The following is a 22449-nucleotide window of genomic DNA, read 5'->3' on the forward strand; positions in this document are numbered from 1 at the left end:
AGTTCACCTTAGTTTCCATGTTTATTGCTCGTTCCTTTTCAGGTCTCACACCTCCCCTTCCCTGCTGTCATCCTCCCACAGACTGAGTGCTCTGAGGACAACTTGAAGGCTATTAGTCAAAGTGCATCTCTTGGCATATTCCTGCAGGAGCATTTCCATTCTCCAGGATACATGCAACCTGAACCACTGCTCTTGTGTGAGCGCTTTGGCAGCTGCTGCATCATCCACGTGAAGTGGCACGTACTCTTAATTACAGAGTACCGAGATTTGACTGGACATCTGGTACAAGAGAAGGCAACACTCATCTTGGCTAAGCCACAACTTCAAGTAAATACAACAATCCTTATCAAGTCATTCACTCTCCAGGAGCGAGCACATCACTCTGACTGTAACTACTGGCCACAGCTTACAAACTCTCTGTATCTTTGAAGAAACCAAGGCAGGCATTAAAGCAAAATGTCAGACCTCAAATATGCGCTACAGTGCTTCCACGCAGGTGCTTCAGGGGAGTAGCTGTATCCACAAATATCCAGCTGCCAGTGTGAAAAATGAGAGCTGTCATAAGATGGGGCTTTTAAAAATCTTTCCATTTATCTAGGAGCCTAAATGGGAGTTTCTGGCTGAGCCCTGTGCAGTACAGGTCCCAGACATCCATCAGTGTTGATCTGGTACCCGCTGGCCATTGAGAAGTGAATTTCTAGATGCTGAATATGGGACATTTAGGACTGTGGGAGGTGCTCAGAAACACCCAACTCCAACAGCTGGGCACAGCTCAGTCCTTATCATAATCACACTCTAAGGTCCTTGAAAAGTTAAATTCCTAATCTCAGCATCCACTTTTAAAAACTTTTTTTGGTCAAAGCTACATAAGTATTTAGCTGCAAAATTGAAAGAGCAATGCTTCCTTACCTCAGCAGGCCAGGTGGACATTCTCAGCTACCTGTAAAGTGTTCTGAAGGAGTAATTATCAATTATTATAAGTAGTATACAACTAGACTGTCCTTGAATCTAGCACACATCATGAGAGAAGCAAGAAGTCTTCTGTCCCCACCACCTCACCACTACAACACAACAGCCAGGAGCAAAAGCAACTGTACAGATGGAAAGAGTCCATAGCGTCCAAGAGCCTTCAGGTCTGGTGGGACTCATGCAGAAGACACTCCATCCCTGTGCCAAGCTGCAGGAGAAGGTATGGCACTGCCTAAAGCAATAACCCTTTCATGGCCTCCCACAGGGACACCAGAGATCCAAAACACATGGAGACAGGCAGACAGTCTCACGCCAGTTTGCCTGTAGGACCACAAGCAGCAGTTTTCTGTAGGCTCCATCGCATCCTCTTGCTCTCTCTTGGTTTGTAATTACCCAGACTGCTCATGTGCACCATTGCTACATACATGTCTGTGCTAAACAGCTCACAAAATGGTGCGTAATGAAACTAGACAGAGATCTGGATCTGTGGAAACCTGGCCAAAACTACCAAGCTGACAGAAAGGGAAGACCCAATGGAAAAAAAACGAAGCAGCTCTGGCCTCCGCTTTGCACGGACATAAACTAAACACAGAAAAACCTCCTCCCTTTCCTTTTTCTCTTGCATACAGACAAGAGAAAATTTCTGTGAGGGAGGGGGCATGAACAGAGAAAAAAAAAAAGAGGGAAGACAGAATGGAAGAAGCAAATGCAAAGGCAATAGGTCCATACTTACGATCTGAACTGAAGTCATCTACCAAAATTATCTCCTGGATAAGGCTGGGAGGGGTGCGGTTCAGGACACTGCAGGGAGCCAGGGAGGAAAAAGAAAATGTCTGTGAGCTGCCATAATAACAACAATGGTAGGACTGATACAAATCTGCTATGCTATGCGTTAGAGCAGGAATACCAAACTCCAGTAATGTGGAAGAGTTAACCTTGACCTTCTACCAGGGTTCATTGACAGGAGCCAAACTGCAAGCAGGAATATCCCAGAGGGCTGTGGCATCTCAGCCGAACCTTGCAAGGACCCACAGCCAGAACTGCAGGACTTGCCTGGGGGCATCTATTATAGCAAAGGATGCTGTGGCACATTCTCTGCCTCTAAACAGAGAGAAGAGCACCACCCACTCCCACCTGCCAGGTGTTGGGCAAAGCTTACGGCTGCGAGGGAGTAGAAAGAGAGCTGACACCTTCCCCAGCAAGGAGTTTTGTCTCAATGCCACAGACGAGGGCTGCTGGGGCTTTCTCACCAACTCCCCCTCCCAGGAGGAAGGCAATTTTCTTTGGTAATATTCTGGATTTGGGGATTTTCTTCCTCTTTTTCTTGTTGCTCATCTTTCTTTCAAACCATCCCCCATACTCACTGAGAGCACCTCCTTTACCTTGGGCTGGTCACTCCATACCCCCTTAGTACTGTCGGGACTGCAGTGGGTTTGTGCCTGAGGGACACAGGGACTTTCACACACAAGGAGGGGAGACAACAGCATGTGCCCTCCTTAGAGGTTGATGTACCCTGGTACCCTGCAGTCAGAACCATCTGATTCTGGACTTTTTGTCCCTCTCATTTGTTTAAGATGCTTGAACTAATTTTCCATGAGATTCTTCAAATCCATTCCCTGGCTCTACCACAACCACACAGTGGCTCCTTCTGCTATGCCTCCATGCACAGGCAGGTCCTCCTTGCCTTCAACAAGAATGCTCAGTCACATTTGGTCACCACAGTGATGAGGAGGACAGCTATGCAAATGTCAGTATTATATAACAGGGGTAAACACTGTCCTCTTGGTTCTAGCAATCCATCTCATTTCAGCGGCACCCACCTTCCTGATTTTGAGCAATTCTGCTGGCTTTTTTTTCTTCCTTTTTTGGGGGAGCTTTTTTGTTTTATACATGAAACAGACAAAAAGAGTAATCCCATGCTCCCAGGAATGGAGCTTTAGAGAAAGAAATTACCATCTTGCTAAGTAGTATCATTGATGGCTTTGCATACAGAGCCAAAGTTTCCTCAGTTTGGGGGAGTTTTCTGCTGTCTCACACAGCAAAATCCTGACTGCTCTGCTGCTCAGCATCACATCCTACTCTATTTCAGATTTATGCTGCTTCATATGTCTCTGAGAATATTTGTATTTCGAGCTTCTGTGTCCCTAGATGACTGAGCTTGTATTTTTCAAAGCTGAATCTCATTTGCTTCTCATGGCTCATACCTCTCTGGATCCTCTGGCATGGTGGGGTGGGAGGTGAGGGATGTTCCTCTTTGCATGTGTAAGTGCAGCTTCTCCCAGCATAGCCATCATCTGCATATTTTACATACAAGGTTGCCCTGCACTGAAATTCTTGCCTGTACAAATTCAATGCAAAATACAACCGAGACAGGCTGCAACCTGCAGTATAATGGCTGCAAAATGGTATTCTACACCTTCTCCCACTAGCTTGGCTATTAGCAATGCTCACATTTTCTCCACAAGTTTCAGGTCTTTCAGCTCAACATAACTGTGAAAAAAGCAAACACTTTGTTCCCTCTTCCTCACCTGTCCACTGATTCCCCAGCAGAGAGAAAAAAATCCTCAAGGAGCTCACAGTTCCTAGTTCAATACCCAGTTCTGCCCTGAGCTCTGCAAAAATTTGCTCTCGATCCTTTGGGAACATACTTAATCTTCTTTGCACTTTGTCTTGTCTGTCTTTTTAACAAGGAACACAGAAATCCTAGCTATTCCCTCCAATGAGATGCAGAGATTGACATGACAATCAATTACTTTTAGTCACAAAATGTTTTATTAGGATTCCAAAACCCAAATGACAATTGCCTTTTACGGCAGAAATACAGACTATTCTCCCCTCAGCCTATGGATTCCCTACCTCCTTTGTCTTTTCTCACAGCTTCCTCCTTCTTTCAGTATCAGTGTCCTTACTCTGTCACACGACACCACATCAGCACTGCCAATGAGTTTCTCTCCTCTGCTGATCTGTCCATCACTCTTCAGCTCACAGATAATCTCATTTATTCCAGATATTAGCAGAGGAGTTTCTCTTTTTTCCTTTGCTCTAAAGTAATCTCCTCTTTTTCCATTATTTAAATTGTCGTTGTAATGAGTTGCTATACCAAATGTTCTAGCATTACAATAGAATCCTTTTAATCAGAATATATACAGGCTCTCTGCACAGGCACAGAACCACTGACAGCTGTTCAAATCCCTTGACTTAAAGCCTGACCGGTGCACTTTTATATTGCATCAAAGACAAGCAGTACCCACAATAATGACTGAAAACAGAAATAAAGAGAAAGAAAGAGACCAGATCACAAATCAGTTGATTTTCCCTTCTGCAAGAATGGACATTGCAGCAGAAGTGATGGTATCACTTAATGACTAATCAGGCGTAGACATCAATCATGCAAAATGCCTTTTGAGTGACAGTTATTTCTGAGGGAGAACAGGATGCCAAGCAAGTAACTGGTTTGAGAGTGACAGCTATGTCCTGCCAAGGAAAAGATATCGTGCAGGCAAGCAGCTCTTGACTGACACTCATATCCTGCAGGATCAAGGGTGCCAGTAACAAGCCATTTGAACTGGCATGTTCACAAGTTCTGATGGATAGCCCATTTCCCGTTTTTGTCCCCCTGCTCCCCATCTATTTCTCCCCCTCACTCATACACAAACATTTCTCCCACCCTCAAGTGGCAACAACAGCACATCATTCCCTTTGCTTCCACCCAGCAGCAGGGATCCCAGGGGCAGCAGGGATCCCAGAGCTGGGCAAGTGCCGATCTGCCAGGGGTGTTTGTGCAAGTCCATGTGTGCACTCATTCAGGCGTGGTTAGCCAGAAGGATCTGGCCCCTACAGCTGCCATGTTTAGATCACCCTGAAATAAACCGTCATGCAGGAGTCTCATCCCTGGATCAGTTCCCAAGACCTCTTGGTACAACCATTGCCACCCAGCTGAAGCTACTTTGCACAGCTGTGAGAATAACTCAGGGGAGTACATTTAGGCTCGACTCTCTCTAGTTTTAATTTAAGATTAATTCTGTCCCAGTACTCTTTTCATATTTCTTCCTAGAATTTCCCAAAGATTTACAGCTGATTTTTGAGTGCCCAAATTGAGGCACACTCCAGCCAGACTTGAAAGATTTCAGGTATGAAAGCCTCAACAGTTAGTACGTATTCTACTCACCTCTAAATATTGGGCCTCTGAAAAAGTTTTCAGGCTTAGAATATATTGCTCTTAGTGCTGCTCATTCACATCAGCTGTCCTTTTTCACATCTACTTAGCTTATAGCATCCCCATAGTGTAATTAGGATAACTAAACTTGAGAAAAGGCTCATAATAGTCAAATCATATGTAACTTTCACCAGGTGCATCTCAAATGGTTAATTTTAATTACATAAATAATCATGCTCTACCTGGCTTAAGAAAGTTCTTATGGATATAGAAATAATGACAGGCTGCAAGCCTGACTAGTCAGCAGTTAAGCAGGCGGTGCAATTTTCTGCCTCCTGTTGCTTAATATCACTGTGGTCCTCTGCAGCCTCACAGCCAGGTCATAAACCAAAAAGAACAGAACAGTTTTGTCCCTTTGATACCTGACTTATCCCAAAGCAATGCTGCAAAGTAATAATTATAATACAAAGCATTTGGTGCACTGACTGTGTATGTGAATTGAGTGACAATTATACTCACAGCAGTAACTCAGCCTGGCACATTCAGATGTGTTTTGCTGAAAGTCAGGACTCCTGGGTTACAGAAGAGGCCTTGAAGAGCACTGTGAAATCTTCAACTCTCTCCATAACAGCAGTGTCAACCTGCAAGTGGGACTCAGTCCCACAGCTCTTCTGACAATGCAGCCATGACCCAAACCTTCACCACTGTGTATGGTTGTCAAACCTCCTGTGCCTCCAAGACAAGGCTACTAGCTAATGCTTGGCAGTGTGACACTGCAAATGCTGTAGAGCCCAAGAAGAATTCAGCCTTTGGGATCTCTCACCAGGAACGGATAAATCACGGACACTTCTGACATTTGATGTAAGCAAGGAGTAAATCAATCACATGCATTGGCTGTAAACCATCTGGCAATGAAGGCTCCAGCTGTAGCCAGAGAGAGATCTGGGAGGAAATGCCATCCACCCCACCATTCACAGCACAGTGTGACCAGGCCCTCACAACAGCACTCCTACAGTGGCAGCAGGATTGCAGGAACCAATCTGAACAGATGGTTCATCCATTTTTCAGGGTCTTCATTGGGGGCTCTGGGTTGCAGGAGACCAGTAATACCACATCTTGAGTGCTATGTCCAGTTCTGGGCTTCCCAGGACAAGAAAAAGAGGGACATGCTGAAGCAGGTCCAGTGAAGGATCACTGAGATAATTAAGGGACTGAAGCACCACATGTATGAGATGGGGTTGAAAGAGCTGGGGTTGTTTAGCCTTGAGAAGAGAATGCTCAGAAAGCAGCTGCAGAGTCATCATCCTTGGAGATTTAAAAACTGACCAACCCTTAGCAACCTACTCTAGTTGACCTTGCTCTGAGCAAGCCTGGTCCGTTGATGCATCAGCAACACTCATCTGCTCACTAGTACACAACATCTCCATAGGATCTGGATATCAATTTCTCTCTTTATGCATTACTGCTGCCCTGAATCTTATCTTCTCTTCATTTTAACTATCATTGCATCTGGCTATTTGATTGGCTGCCTTTAGATTTTCTTAAGGACCCTACCAACATGGCCTCTGAGCACCTAACCATTTATTATCTGACCTATGATGTAATCGGCAGAAATCTCTTGCCGTTGCCCTAGCAGCACCATATTTTCAAACAAATCTGCTCATTTTCTGAACAGTGGTTCTGTAGAACTCATTTTATGGTTCAAATGAAAAGGAAATTATAGAGATAAAAAGGCAAAATGTGTTAATGCAATACATACAAGTCTCTGGAAACACAGTAGCATCAAACCTGGCAGACCAAAATCCATACCCCTTGCCATGAGGCCAACTTGAAAAAGCATGTTATTTATTCACCAAGCACACTTCTCTATGCCCACAGGAACTGACAGGGGAAGAAGTGGTGATGATGAATAATGCATTCCTGTTAGTGATACTATCACCTCAACTTTCTCCCTGGAAAATTCACTCTTCCTTCAGCCTCCACAAGCTGTTCCTGGACCTGCTTGCAGGCTTCAGAGACCCTTTGAGAAATGGTTTGATAAGTCAGAGAGGGCAGAGGGCGTTTTTTGCGTAAAAACGAAAAGGAAGCATCTCACTGGGTTCTGTGGGGATGATGGGGAAAGGAAGGAGCGGCTGGAACATTGCTCTGTGATACAGATAACTGCCCACTCCCGTCTACTTGGGGATGCTGACAGGTTCGATATAACTTTTTTACTTGGTTAGATTTGGCCACTACTAAATGATGCTTAGATAGAAGGAGACACTGGTACAAGATAGCAAGTGTCCTGTGGGTTGAGCAGGGTCTGTGCACAAAGTTCTGGGAAGGATTTGGAGTGCCATCAGGTTCAGTATCTGTTTACCAGCAAGTGACTCCTGCTCACACTGCAAGGGCCTCAGTATCCAACAAGACTTTGAGTTCATCACTTTCTGCTTGAGAGATTTGTGAGCTGTGACCCTTGCCCTCACTGAGCAAGCCCTAGCACCTGGAACACATGCCCTAGCAGGGGGCTAGCTGCTTATTCCCATTTATGAAACATGGTCCTTCCTCCCAAGCCCCTTCGCTCAGTTGCATCTAGCAGGCCACAGTGTGCCCTTTGGTCCCCCCTCACTCTTCCAAACCAAGCTCATACAGACTGTTCCCACCTGCAGATGCAGGCCCAGCAGCCCCTTTCCTGCTGCTAATGAATCCCTCCACAGGGGCTATGTAGGGGCTAACTGCAGATATGTTCTGTCCTTGAAGACACTCCCATGCTGCCAATCCTGACCTGTCCTCATGGGCCAGCTCAAAAGCAGATCACAAGCAGCTGGGTGACTGCACCCACACTGCTTGTCTAACTGCTGGAAAATGCCTAACCCTCCATCAGTGCCCTTACAGGCACCGTGATTTGGGCCCAGCACCCCTTGCTGAACTCACCTCTTCACTGTGCGGAGCAGAGTGGAGCGTGCCTCGTTGTGGAAGGTGATGATGAGGCTGGTAGCTGGCAAATCTGTGTCATAGTGTACAGAAGTGCACCTGCAACATGGGAGAGCAGAAGTGTAAGCCTAACATCCTCCAGGAGCAGCCATTGCAGCAGCATACCTAGAACTTCTAAAGGAGAAGAAAATAATATGCTAAAACCAGAAACAGCACAGTTGAGCTGTAGCAAGAGAGGCCTCAGCAGCCCCTGCATCAAGGCTGGCAGAGTTTAAAAACAACTGTGCCTGTTGAAAGGCAAAGTTTTGAGGCTGTGATACCTAAACTTACAATGCCGCATGCTGAGAAGAGCATATGGGTTTCATGGGGAACAAAAGTTCAAGTTCCTGGATCTGCCTACGATTCATGTAAAATCCTGTTTATTCATGCACAGGATATGCACATGCTAAGGATGCATGGAGCTGTTATTGCTCTGTAAAGCACTCCAAATTCTTTGGACAGTAGGCTTTACAGAAAGGAAAACACTAGCTAGTGCTGCATCAGGGAGTTGCTGAGGTTCAACACTAATACCTCTGCTGGCAATGGAAAGCCATTCCTCCCATCTTCTCATCTGACTTTGTAATGTTAGGTACACACATTCATTCTCATACTCAGAACCAGGGATTAACTCAGGATCAGCTTGCACAAGGGCTGCTCACACCTTGTGGAGAACAAGGATTCTTGAGGGAGAACAACTCACAGATGTGAATCCTGAATCCAATCCTGGTAGATATTAGGAATGGCAGATTTGGGTTGATCCGCTTCTCCAGAGTGTCTGCCTTCTTAATATCCAACCGGTGTCAAACAGCAGTCAGTCTGCACTAACTCTCTGCCCAATGAAGAGCCCACACCTGAAATTGTGGCCTAGTGTTTTTAACCACTCAAGGCCATGCACAGACAGAATCCATCCCAGGAGGGAATGTAACTCAGTTCTTACACCCACTACTTGTACTTCCACATTTACTTACTGTTATTTATGGCTATTACTAAACTGTTACTGGTTTTATTATCACATTTAATCCTACTGGTTTATGCCTTTTTCATTGCAATATTTTATTAAGGAGACACGAGCTTCTTACAGCAATTTTCAAACACATAAAGAAACCTTGATAAAGACTAATGTGGAAAACCTGAGACCAGACAGGAGACATACCACATTTATTATTGTTTCAAAATAACTCTGTGATGTAATGCATATTAAATGTATTAGAGCATCAGGAAGTGGAAAAGCAGCAGAGATTAGTGTATGTGTTATTTGGGGAAGTCTTCTCAGGACCTTAGCATTACTGCAGCATCAGAGACGACAAGGACAAAGTTTGAGCTTGAAAGTTGGCACTCTGTCTGCTTTGAATGAAAAAAAAAAGCTACATGCTAGGTCAGAAGGAGCTTCTAGGAGTTGGAGTCAAGTATGTTCAAGCTCTGCTTAGGTGGCTGAAGAAAAAGTGACATGTTGGTGACCTATTGAACCCCACTCCTCAAACAGAGAGCCAGGTCCATTTGTGACAGAAGGATGGGCTTTCCTCAAACACCAATCTAACTTGGATCAGCTGAAATAATTCCTCATCCTAAACTGCCACCCCAGCAACCCGTCCAATATTGTTAGGAAAAGGTGCTCGGATACAGCTCCTTCATTTCCAGACTGCCACCTCTGCAAAGGGAAGGAACAGGGAAATAGGTTTACCTGCTCTGATTATACACTGCTTTGGACTCCCCATTGCTGAAGGGAATTCTTGCAAAGTTGGGGCTGAAATGACCATACATTTACAGGGAATCATATATACATTGCTCTTCAGACTGAAATGCATAGAAGAGGCTTTTCACAAAAAACATGCTCTGCATGCTACCACAGATCAAAATAAACACTAACTCACCTTTGAAGTAAGCTGGTTTTAGGCCCGAACATGACAGCAGACTAACAGAAAGCAGCAATTCTGCCTGGCAGGGAGACTTGTCAGTAACACAGGACATGCCACCACTGCCTCTGAGTCACTAGGAAGCCAATCCCAAGTACTATGCTGGGGAACAGAAGCATAGACTTTGATCTCACAACCAAGGTCCTGAGTGCTGGCTTTCACAAAGCACCCTGATGCTTGTCAGTGCTGGCAAGCTCACAAAGCTCTATGTCTCCTGACATCCCTTTCACAGTTTCAATCAAGTTAAATGCCTGGTTTCCTATTCCCAGCAGCTGTGAAATGTTGCTTTGCAATCCTAGGTAGGGTCTTGGTTCCAGCCCAGATAGACAAGCATTTCGGACATGGTTAGCTTGCTTCTGTTTCTTCTCCATTGAAGTAGCCTGTTTTACGCTATCGTATTACTATCAGACCTACAACTTTCAAGGTACAATGTTATCTTTTTTGTGTTCCAGAAACTACAAAATAGTTACCTGAGCACTATTAGCAATTTAAAGATGAGTTTAGTCAGCAGAATAAATTCATTCCCAGTGAAACCTGGACAGAACAATGTGTACTTTGCAAGATATGAAATATTCAGTGTATTCACACGCTGGTTTCATTCCTGCCCCAGCAGCTTTCATTCAAACCATAATGCTCAGGCTGGAAAGAAGGCACCAAACCAGCTTCAGACAGCCAGGGCACAGCACGTGAGGAACACCAGAGTAAAGCAAGGCTGCAACAGTGGCATAACTTGCAGTCAGGACAGAAGGTCACGGAGAGAAGCTGTGAGTATGAGGGAAATTGTGCAAAAAACAATGGTCAGATGAGCAATTTGAGCTGCAACAGAGGGGCTCTGCTGAAAGAAGATTATGCTTGGACCTGGGAGAAGAGATGCTCTAAAAGTAACAAGCTGGGGCTGAATTAGTCAAGGGTCTCTGCACATTTGTGACCTTTCCCGATTAACCATGAAATAATGGGCCAACACTGGTGAAGAGAAGCCCGAACCATCCTTTGTCAACATTGCAGAACAACACCAGGAGGGCAGTGGACTCCCCACACTCCACCACTTGGAGCAAGGGCTGCACGGTACCTGTAGTGCCTGGTGTCCCGAATGGGCCGATCGCTGCTGAGTTTGTCACTCTCTAGCTGATTAAAAGCATGCTGGCGGTAGGGGTCTTCTCCGGCCTTCAGCAGCTTGGAGGACAAGTAAGCCTTTTCATCAAAACCCCTCCGGCTATTCTTCTCTCCTTGGGGAGCCCTTGTCATCTAGAACACAGACAAGCATCAGGGAGAGCAGCCAACTCATGTTTACACATAGGCAATAAGTTCAGACATAGAATCATAGAATCATTTCAGTTGGAAAAGACTCTCAAGATCAACTGAGTCCAACCATTGCCCTGTACATGCGTACACTAAGGCAGGTTGTTTGCCACACATCTGGAAGTGGCTCAGCTATGGGGAAAGATATGGTGTTACAATTCCCTTCTCCAAGGAAAATTGCAGGCCTGCTATCCTTACTGATTGAGCTTTGGATGAAAGCTGCCATTCCTGACAGCACAGGAAGAGCCAAATTCCTTGTAGCTCTTGCTATGCAGAAGGTTCGAGACTGCAGGTATTTGGAAAGCCTTCCAGGCAACATGGGTTTGAAAGCAGTCTCCAGCCAATGTGGCTGAAACACAGAATTTTGAGCAAAATCAGTTTCAGCCTTTCAGCAATCACTATCATATACAAACAGAAGCAGCTGATTTAGCAGGTCACCTGCTGTGCCTTGCCCAGCTTTGCCCAGTCCATGATAAAGTTGGAAGCTGCATGTGACTGTCCCCAGACCCATGCAAGAACTAAAAACTGTAAAATATCAGCTTATAAAGCAATCAGGATTGTTTATACAATCAAAGTCATTTAAACAAATTGTCTATGGTAGCCATTTGATAGGCCAAATAATGAAGACGCCATAAAATACTCCCAGCCTTGTACAAAGGAGTGCTGGATCTCCCTAAAACTGCTGGAAAAGACAGATTTTGCCTCATTCATATCTCATCCAAAGTGCTGGACAGTCCCCAGATTTTGAGATCCTTCTATATAAAACAGTTTGGATACACTCTAATACTAGGTTTGGTCACAATTCTCCCTCTCCTAAAAAGCTCCTTTTAGGAGATTTAGAGACCAGGGACTGGTCCCCAGTATCACACAGTATTTTCATTGACTCAACTTAGTAGGCTGGGAAACAACTCGACAGACCCAGGACCACATCAGATTCCTTAAGCAGGAGAGCACTTAGAAGAACAAACACCTCCGCACCTTTCTCCAAGAAGGGCTACCCTGCAGTGCAGACAGCCCTAGGAGAAGCAGACAGTTGGGTAAGATGATGGCAAATTAAATTCAGCATAGACAAGTGCAAGATAACGAACATTAGAAGAAACAAATTGAAGTACTCATGCACGTTGATGGATTTCAAACGAACCGTGACCACGCGGGTTACAGATCCGAGTGTCCCCATAGACCACTCAATGAAGCCCTGCATTCCATCCATTGAGATGGGAAATACAGCAAATCGAGTGCACTGCAGATGTGACACAGAAAACTGAAACCATCATGAACACTGTTATATGAAATCAGCGACAGCTTGGCAGCCACAGCCAGAGCACAAGTTTTGTCAAACTGGTCTCTGGAAGGAAGCTACCAGAGCATGAAGAGAAATTAAAGGTTAGGACTATTCCATTTGCAGAGAAGATGAATGAACTGAGAAAAAAAAATGAAAGTAGTCCATAAAATGATGCCTAATACAGCCAAGGTCAGCCTGATGCTCAGATTTCTCCTTCTTACCATAGAAGGACAAGGGAAATGCTTTTTCCTAGGGAAAAAAAAAAAAAAGTGCCACTATTTCAACACAAAGAAGCTTATTCAACCACTGGACAACAAAGCTGCTGCATATGGACTCACCCTAGCACACGAGTCACATAGGCACACTCGAGCAGATAAGTCTGCCTCCAACCCAGACCCTCCAGGCAGCAAGTGCTCTGCCCTGTCGACCCTCAGTGATGGATGCCATTGTCCCCTGCAGCCCCTCAGCAAGGGATGCCGTTGTCCCCCTGCTGCTCCTTGGTGCAGGATGCCGCTGTCCCCCACCATCCCTCGCAGCGCCTGCTGCTACAGCACCGCTGGGCACATCGCTGGGGCAGGGCAACAGCCCAGTTATCTGCACGTCTGGTTTCAGAGCCTGCTGCCCAGGCTCTCCCTTGAAATAATATTTTCAGTACAAGGAAGAAAATAATCACTTTAATATCTCTAGAAATTGAAGTGGTTTTCTCCTTTAATTCGCACTTGGTGCTTTGTCAAACTTAGCTTCCATTTCTCTATTTTCCTCTTGCCCTAGAAAACAACACTGATGTGTAGCAAAAGCCCAGCTTATCAAGTACCTTCAAATATTTTGCAGTCACTCACTTGCCCTTTACTACTTACCTCTGTCTCCCCAGGCCCTGGAAAAACAATAGCTGGTTTTGGTTTATATTGCTATGAACCATTGCGCATGTAACTGGAAGCAGCAGCAAGTCTTCAGGAGCCATTTTGTCAGGGCACTGCAAGGGCTGGGGGTTCCCCATGGTGGGGCTCGGGGCAGGGCCTGGCAGCCAGGGGACAATCCCACCTTCCAGCCAGGGGCAGAACAGCTGGGGGCCACTGTGGCATGCCAGCCCTGAGCATCAGGCACCTCCCTGGGGATCAGGCACCTCCCTGGGGACGGGACAGGCTGTGGGGCCACCTTTGCAGGGCCCATGGCCAGGCAGAGCAGGGCTGTGGGGAGCTGGAGACCAGCCCTTCTGCAGCATCGCTGGGTCAGGGGCTGATGGCCCCAGGGGGGCTGAAATGGGGTTCTGGGCCATGGGCAGGGGAGCTCTGGGGAGCAGGCAGGGACAGGGAGGCCCATTACTGCCCTCAGGGCCATGACACATTTAAATTTGAACTATTAGGGTTAATTCCTCTAGATACTACGGTGCTCACATTAATTATGCATCAAATTTTAAAAGTGATAAAAGAGCACTGGGAATTAACTGTCAGTTAAGAACACTTCTCATTTTTATCTCAGCCAGTATCTCTTTGTGCTCTCTTCGAACAGGGAAAAGGGAGGATGCAGGGGATAATAGCTCAGGAGGCCTAGGTTCAGCTTCTAGACTGACAGCTAATCAACAGGTAATCACCAAGTCATCAAACAACCTATCTCTGAGCACCGAGAAGATAACAAGGCAATAAATAGGAGCCAACTGAGATTTGTCAAGACAGTATCATGTCAGAGCAACCTAATTTTCTCCTGTGATGGAGTAATCAGTCTTAAGGGTGTGGAAAAGCAGTAGATAGATACATCATGACTTTGGTAAGGGTTTTGCTAGGCGGTGGTAAGATGTCATTAGCAGGCTACAGAAATAGAAGTCTAGAGGAAACTCATGCAGAATGAGTGAAACTGGAAAGCCACTGTCAGAGTAGAATCGCCTGTTCACTGTCACAACGGAGGGGCTATGGTGAGAGCAGGTCTTAGGGATTTGTTCTCGATCCAGCACTATTCAGTATTTTCATAAGCACCGCGGATACTGAGACTGAGTACATTAATCAAATCCACAGGAAATCCAGCAAAAGTGTCAGACATATCAGGGAACAGGATTAGAATTAAAAATTATCTCAACAAATGGGAAAAAAGTCTGAAAACACATACAATTCACTAAGGCCCCACAGACCCCTACAGTTCATCAGGTTTGTGGCTAGTACAAAACATGAAAGAAACATCAAGGTAGCAGCTCCCCAGAAAAGTGCTATATGTTACAGCTCATTACAAAGCACACAACAGCAAAGCTCAAGAGAGAGAAGAAAGCAAACACCATCCTGAGTGGAGCCCAGACAGCTATGAACAAGCCTGGCAAAGTGAATATAAAGTTTATCTTTAAGGACGGACTTGCTTTATCAGATTTTTTTCCTAGAACAAAGATGTTTGACTGCAGGACTTTTTTCACTGTTAATTGAAAACATACTTGACAAGAGCAGCACGGGTTCTGATATAGCAGCCAATTCCCTGCCAAACCCTCTGAGGAGGGCAGACTGATGTCCACCCCTTCTTTCCTCTCCTTTCACATTAACACCTCTCACTTCAGGAAGAAGTCAATATAAGCACATCTGAGCTTTGGGTATATCAAAGGCACAGTCTGTACACCTGAGTGCAAAGTTAAGACTTTTACCACAACAGGACAGTTCACACCTGTAAGTTCTCTGTGTAGCTTGCTACACACCCTCTATCCCCATGCTTGAGGCTGGAACAACAAGTGGGAGTTACGGGAGCAGAAGAGCCCAGTTCCTTCTGACTGATGGTCTGTGACAGACCAAACGAATTTGCTAGATGAAAGCAGAAATAAAGATGAATAGGCACTGGAAATGTCAGTGTCTAGACTAGGGATTAGCACAGCGGTTTGTATAAATTAAGGTTTGTCCCAAACATTGCTTAGACCTCCGACACAATTCACATACCAAAATTTCCAGAAATTCTATAAACCACCTATTCTCATTTCACAGTTTCTCATTTTCACGTATGCCTTTCCCTTTCAGTGACAGAATGGACTGAGTTGCTCTTCCACTGTTGAAAGCACTTCCTTATTTGTGTTTTGACGTGGTTCAAGAGACCAGGAACTATTTAAGTAGTGAAGTTAACTTTCTAAGTAAAGGATTAAGGGAAAGGAATTAATGCCCTGCACTTCTATGAAAACTTGAGAGGCTCATTTCTTGACTAGCCCAGTGATATTCCACTAGGCCTGATCACTTGTGGAATAATAAGACTATAACACAGAAAGTGCCACTCACCTCTATGCACAATCACTGCCACCAGGCACATGCACGCCAGCTCCAAAATAATGCAAACAGCCACTAAAACCAGAGCAACTGGCGACTGCAGGGTCACAGGATACATTTTTGTAACAGCAGGCTTAGCCAAATTCAAAAAGGACAACCATATTCCAGGAGTCATGAGGAATCATTACTTAACTAAAGTAAGGTATGCAAAAGTCTGAAAGACAAGTGCAACTAATGATTTTACAGTTACTGCACAGTTAATCCAACAGCAGTTTTATTTGGTGAGATGTATACTCCAGAGCTTCTGCATATCTTCCTTATAAGTGTTTAGTGCTAGTACAACAAATGGAAGAGGGGGCTGCCATGTTTTTTTGTTTTAAGCTTATTTTCATGATTGTGTCAGCTCTGTCAAATTCCAGGACTGAAAAGCATAAATCACATGCCATCCCCAGCGAGTACCTTTCCCTGGAAGAACTAACTAATGAATACGGACATAAAGCAAGCCAGGGAGTAACAACTTCATAAAACCTTTCTCCCTCTCGAGTCCCCCCTTTGATTTATCCCGCTGCCACAGCCTCACATATCACTGCTGTCATGATCCCAAACCCTGCCAGCACCTGTCTCCCACCAGCCCTGCAGGTCCAGCCCCCCTCAGCAGAGGTTTTCCCCTCTGGACTGGTTTAATGCCAGCTTCAACCCATTTGGTTGAGATACAGCCTGGCTGGCTGAGCAAAGGGTGGGATCAAGTCACCTCTGTAAACCACAATAGAACTGCTGAGGTCCGTATGGTACGAAATTTTTCTCCCTGGGCTCAATCCACTTGCTCCATAAGCTGTCCCAGTGACCTGAAAACAAGTTCCAAAGAGGACAGGACAGCACAGCACCACCAGCAGCAATCAGGTGCTAGAGAGCACAGCAGTGCTTGGGGATGCCATAAAGACAGGCCCTGCTCTGCTCTGTAACCCATATGCTGGCAGATGGATGGGCTACGGATGGCACAGAGCACAAACAGGGCAGGACTGAGAACTGCAGCAACTCCAGAGAAATTCCTAGGAGATGCTGCTTTCCCAGGGAGCAAGCTACTCTTGATGGGCTGAACCTGCAAGAGATCGTCTCTTGAGTGTCCATTGCCAAGAGCATTTGTTATAGAGGGTCTGTTGCATTTCCAGTTGGGTTTAGGAATCCCAGAGTGCACATGGCTCTCGTTATATGTCATGAAATAGTCTGTATACTTCTCTGAAAAATGGCTCAAAATACTTTTAAAAGAGAATTATGTGCCTGAAAGCACAGGATCTATTTTATTCATGCTTTGTTTAACTGTGTAAAGCATTTTAAATGTGGTTTAGGAATCATGCTCTCACAGAACTTGTGTTATGAAATGTTAATAAAATTTACCACAGTTAAATAGAGCCATCTCTGTTCTTCAAGAAGTGCAAGTGCTGACAGAAGAGCTCAGAGACTAATTTGAATGTTTTGTTTGTAGCTTGCACAAACTGGAGTAACAGAATGGAAGCAGTAAAGCAGCTTGAATTGATCAGCTCCCACACCAGCTAATTGGTCACAAGAGATTTTCTACTGCCATTAGCACTGGACAATCTCAAAGATTGCTGCCAGTTCCAAATTTGGCTGGAGAGACCAGTGACAGGCCTCTAGCAGAGGCTATTTTCATTGCCCTCTGAGAAGAGGTCATGGTTGCCAGCTCACAGGGTTTCTCTAGGCCCTGTGACAGAGCTGTAGCCTCCAAGGAATGGTGGGAGTGAGAAGCAAGGAAAGTCTGCTGGGGCTTGATTTCCAGCACTACTGCTTGCCTGAGGTGCCTCTCCACCTCCCTGCTCTTTTCCACTGTCTCCTGGCATCTATTGGCTTCTGTGCATGCAGAGGCAACTCTCTGCCAGCTCTGCAAGAGTGCATCTCTGCTCTCCTCTGTTTTAGCCCCAATAAACCCTTTCTCTCCATCCCTGCCTCATGGCTAGTAAGTCATGGGATTCCACCAGACATTTTCAGTTTTATTCTTCCCTTCTTCCCTCATAGCTTTGCCAAACATTGAGCTATTGACAAGGAAAGTGTCCTCAAGCAGCTGGCTTGAAAAGGTAGAAATCCTGTATAAGGCAAGAAAGAAATAATTATTTTTCTGTGTTTGGTTTCCATGGCAATGTCCTCCCCACACCCTTCGGTTTTTGGATGCTACTTTCAGAGCCTCCTCCAAGAGACACAGAAGATGGCACAGTGCTCCATGTTATTGCCTACAGGCCAGATGAGGTGAACATCACACTCTCCTGTGATGTCTGTCACAAGCAGATGTGGGTTGTTAGTGTGAAGAGTTTAGAAACAGGCTTGTTGCTGACTTAGAGGTCACAACAGTGTGTTGATAGACAAAGGCTTGGCCGCTACCTTTCAAGCATACTTGCCATGGTTTGACAAGCTGATCTTTTGGGCAGTTTTGGGGAAGAAAGTAGGCAACACAAGAGTGGAAAACAGCATAGGGGAAGTTTACAAGAGGAGCAGCAAAAAAAATCCTAAGAGCAGTTAAGTTACTACCTCTGTCTATCACGAGTACTGGTTCTCTGACAGCTTCACACACTACTACCCTCATCTAACTTGTCAACACATGGGAAGGTGATGCCTGCCCTACTATGGTCCCAACTCCTTACTTTCATGCCTAAGGACTCACAGTCTTGCTTCAGAGACAGGCATGTGGCCTCTGCCTATTGATACTACTTAGCCATCTCTTTTGTGCCTCTGTGGAGAAGCATCCTTCTTGTGATATTTCATCCTGATCCTGCATGTTCTTGTCTACAGAAGAGAGGGATGCTTCCAGGAAGCACATCTGGATCACTCTGCGTAGGTTCCAAAGCTATGCAAAGCAGCATGGGTTGACAACTGGAGAAGAGCCAAAAGTAACACAGAGGGAACAAGTGCCAGCACTACAGCACACATCAGTCTCATTCATTTTGCAGACAGCAGCCCTTAAGAATGTGGGGTACTTGCCACTGTGCTGGTCATATGAGCTCAGCAACATCCTGCATGCAAACAACTCACTTCCACGTGTAGTAACTGGTTTCAGCATGAATTAACCTCTATCCACCCTCATGTAGATTAGCAGTCCATGCATAAATCATGCCTTCTTAGATTCCCCTCCAAATACAGTCTTGATGTATACTCATTGTAGAATGGTAGCCTGAGAAGCTGGCATTTATTATACAACATCACATGTGACAGGTGCACAATACTATCAGTTATCATACTCTATTGCTGGCCAAGACAGATATAGCATATAGAGATATATAACATATAACAGGAGATGACTTCTACAAAGTATGTCCATCTTTGAACCAGCTCTAATCCTGAAACAGATCTTGAGCAGCTAGCAAGGGCTGGATCCTGCAAAGTCTTCTGGCCCAGCAGGAGGACATTGCCCATAAGGAGTGAGGGGACACGATGCCCTGAGGCATCCTTCTTTTGTTTTTTGTCTTTTGTTTTTAGGAGTGTTGAATAAAGCAAAGCAGGGGAAGCAGATGCCCAAGGGCACTCTTTTCCAAATAGCTCTGAGGAAATGAGCCTGCTCAGAATTGTGGAAAACCAGACCCCAGATGAGGCAAAGCAGTTGCCAAGGCCTATTTCTTCCCTCGGTTTGAAGTCTAATACACGCAGATGTCCATTATGCAAAACTGAAAAATCATATTACAATTTTTGTTTCTAATATATTCATGACATTCACATACATTGATTTTATATAAACACCCACATGTCCAGATACATACATCTGGCTTCTATGTTTATTTGATCTTCATTTCTTTCCCTGGAGCAAAGCCATTTTTTCCCTGTTTGGCAAATTTTGCTGTGACACAAACACTGCCATTTTTGCTGATAGAAAACTTCATACTTTTATATTTCTCTCCAGGAGAAAACCCTGAACAACAGTGATGAGATGGTCTTCAAAGTTACTAAGTACCAGAATGAGAAAGGAGTGTGAGGTCCATGAGGTTGCTTTTCCCTGAAACAACACCTGTTTTCCAAGCAGACCTCTCTCAATCCATAAATATCCATGACAACATCTGGTGTCAGAGAGAAGACAGACATGACAGCACACTCTTTGAATATCTAAGGGACTAGGTGGTTCGTGCTGGCACCCCCACCAAAACAGCAGCATTGTCAGAAAGAGATCCCAGTGGGCAGCTGGGGACATAGTGCCTCTGGGAATGAAGAGAGACACAACAGTCACATGGACATGAAGCTGTCTGCATTCAGACATCTGTTTGGTATCACACAGTAAACGTTCTTAGCAAAAGTTGTCTAGGTTGCTTACTGTATATAGGAGTATTGGTCTGCCAAAGGTTATACGTACAGTTTGTAAGAGTGTGTTTTGAAGTCCTTCAGAGAGAAAAAAGACGTTATAAGAAGCTGCACTTTTTCTTCTGGAAAAACATCCCGGTCTTTATAGATATTTAAATATGTAAAGAATGTCCCTGGTTTCCAAGTGATTTTGAATTACTAAAACAAAGAAGAAAAAGGTACAATGTTTTGTTATCCATCTTCTAAGTGTTAGATGCTCAGTGGCCATTTAGACATCACCTGAATCTTGATTTATAGCATCTGTATCAAGACGGATGATGCCCTCATGATTTCCTGGTAGCACCTATGAAGCCAATAAGACAGTTCAAATGAGGGTGGTCTAGGTCTTCATTAAACACATCAGTCACATAAATTGCATCTCTCTCTGCCCATTCCCCTTCCTACACTGCCTGCACAGACACAACATGTGTATGTGCCTTCTGTGCTGATGTACTAATCTATTCCCTTTGAACTCAAGTGACCTACATTTAGCCTTTTCCTCCCAGGGAATCGCAGCTGCCTAGAGTGACAGATGCCGCCACAAATATTTTCACAGAGGAGAAAGTAACTTTAGACCTCATAAGCTGCTAACGTAGTCAGCAGTGAACTAGTTATCTAAGAGGTGAGCAGAGGTCAGCTTGCACTGAGGACTGGGCACTGCTCATCCAAAGCATTAAAACATTTAACTATATCAAGCTCGGGGCTCATTTTCTTTGCCTTCAAGATCAAGCTGTAAGGGCTTTTTGCTAAGACTAGAGAAAGGAAGTTGAAGACCTTTTTAATGATTCATCATCAAGAGTTAGGGCTTTAAATGGGGATTAGAAAATTAAGAATAAAATAGCATGGTTTTGCAACTGGTCAGCATTCACACTCCGCAGAAACACTGTGCACATGCACAGCTGAGTCAGGGGAACAAGGGACACTTCACACCCCTGCCAGGGACAAATCCAGCCCCACAGCAGGAGGTGGGAATTCCTCCCCATCTTACAGCAAGGGAAGATTTTTTCCCTAACATGTGCTTGACAGTGAGTCTTGCTCAAACAGTCTTGTTTTTGAATATTATCCAATTCTGCACCAGCTCTCTCCCCATGTTAATCACCAGACAGATCCTGTCATGGCCTCTGGCAGGTGGCAGCACCAGGCAGGTGGGAAGCAGAGCACATCCTGCAGACCGAGCCAGGCAGCAAACCAGCCTCAGGGAGCCAAGCTCCTGCCTTTGTGCCAGCTGGGGCACCAAACTGCTCCTGAAGGCTTGTGTGCAGCCCCAGAGCCTGCACAGAGCTTGTCTGCCCAGGAAATAACACCTGGGTAGGATGTGACCTTGACGAGTCAGGTAATTTACCATGATGCTCCACACAGCTCTTCCTCAGATTAGCTTTTGAACATCACACAGAAAGAAAGGCCCTTGGCAGGACCCGTTGGTTGGGAGTTAGCCAGGCCCAATATGAAAATGCAACTTGTCTGTAAACCAACAATCAAACTGGCATTTAACAGAGTGACTTGACATAACTCCTCATGTTGCAGTTGAATTATGACCTTATTTCTCAGAGAAGTTCAAGAATGACCTGCAACTCATAATGTGGGCTTGTATTTCAGAGGTTTGAAGCCATGAGAACTGTCCCCAGGGACTGTACTAATAGTCTTTCTGTAGCGACAATAAGATGGTGCATTTGCATCCATGCTTTATTCAAAATATGAGTCCTTCTGCACAAGACCTTGTTCATTCAACTGTCTTCTCTGCTATGAATTCAGCCCTCCGGCATGCAACATTGTCTTCCAGCAGTGGAAAGACTCATTGTTTATTTGTCAGTGAAGATTTGAGAATATCAGGCCTCTGGTATTTTCTTTAGGAGCCAAACGATATTCCATTTTAATTGATTAATTTTTCAGTTACTGCATTGCTCCAAATCCAGGACTCAGCAATCAATCTGAAATGACAAGACTCTCAGAGCTGCACTCTGCTCCTGCTTGGGTCTCCATCTGCAAAGACATTAAATTCACCTCCCCAATAGCAAATTTCATCAAGGATAATGTATACCAATGAAGAACCGCAAAATGGGCTCAAATATGCCTGTCAAACATGAAAAAAACCTGTGTTGCTATGCAGGCCTCTATAATTCTAGACTTCAATCACATTATTAATAGAGGCCTCCTCAACAGCCTCTCTGCTTTGCCATTTAATCGCTGTCTCTCAAGAAAGAGCCAGGCATAGAAGGAAGAACGGAGCCATCGAAGCAGACATTACAAAAATGGATGCATCTGACAGCCTGGAAATACACTCAGGACAAGTACGGCCAAAACCACTGCACATGGAAACATGGCTCC

At 45.0% G+C, this 22449-nt stretch overlaps 1 protein-coding gene across 1 annotated transcript in view; it reads right to left on the reverse strand.

Moving 5' to 3' along the window:
* GALNT16 (polypeptide N-acetylgalactosaminyltransferase 16) overlaps positions 1-22449 on the reverse strand; it is a 76454-nt gene that overhangs the window by 27584 nt on the left and 26421 nt on the right. Inside the window, exons 2-4 of the mRNA XM_065838779.2 lie at positions 11060-11235; positions 8039-8137; positions 1703-1770 (exon numbers count right to left, since the gene is read on the reverse strand). Coding sequence (XP_065694851.1) covers positions 1703-1770; positions 8039-8137; positions 11060-11235 — 343 coding nt within the window. The remainder of the gene's footprint in view (positions 1-1702; positions 1771-8038; positions 8138-11059; positions 11236-22449) is intronic.

Source organism: Patagioenas fasciata, chromosome 5, assembly GCF_037038585.1.
Source record: "Patagioenas fasciata isolate bPatFas1 chromosome 5, bPatFas1.hap1, whole genome shotgun sequence".
NCBI classification, from domain to species: Eukaryota; Metazoa; Chordata; class Aves; order Columbiformes; family Columbidae; genus Patagioenas; species Patagioenas fasciata.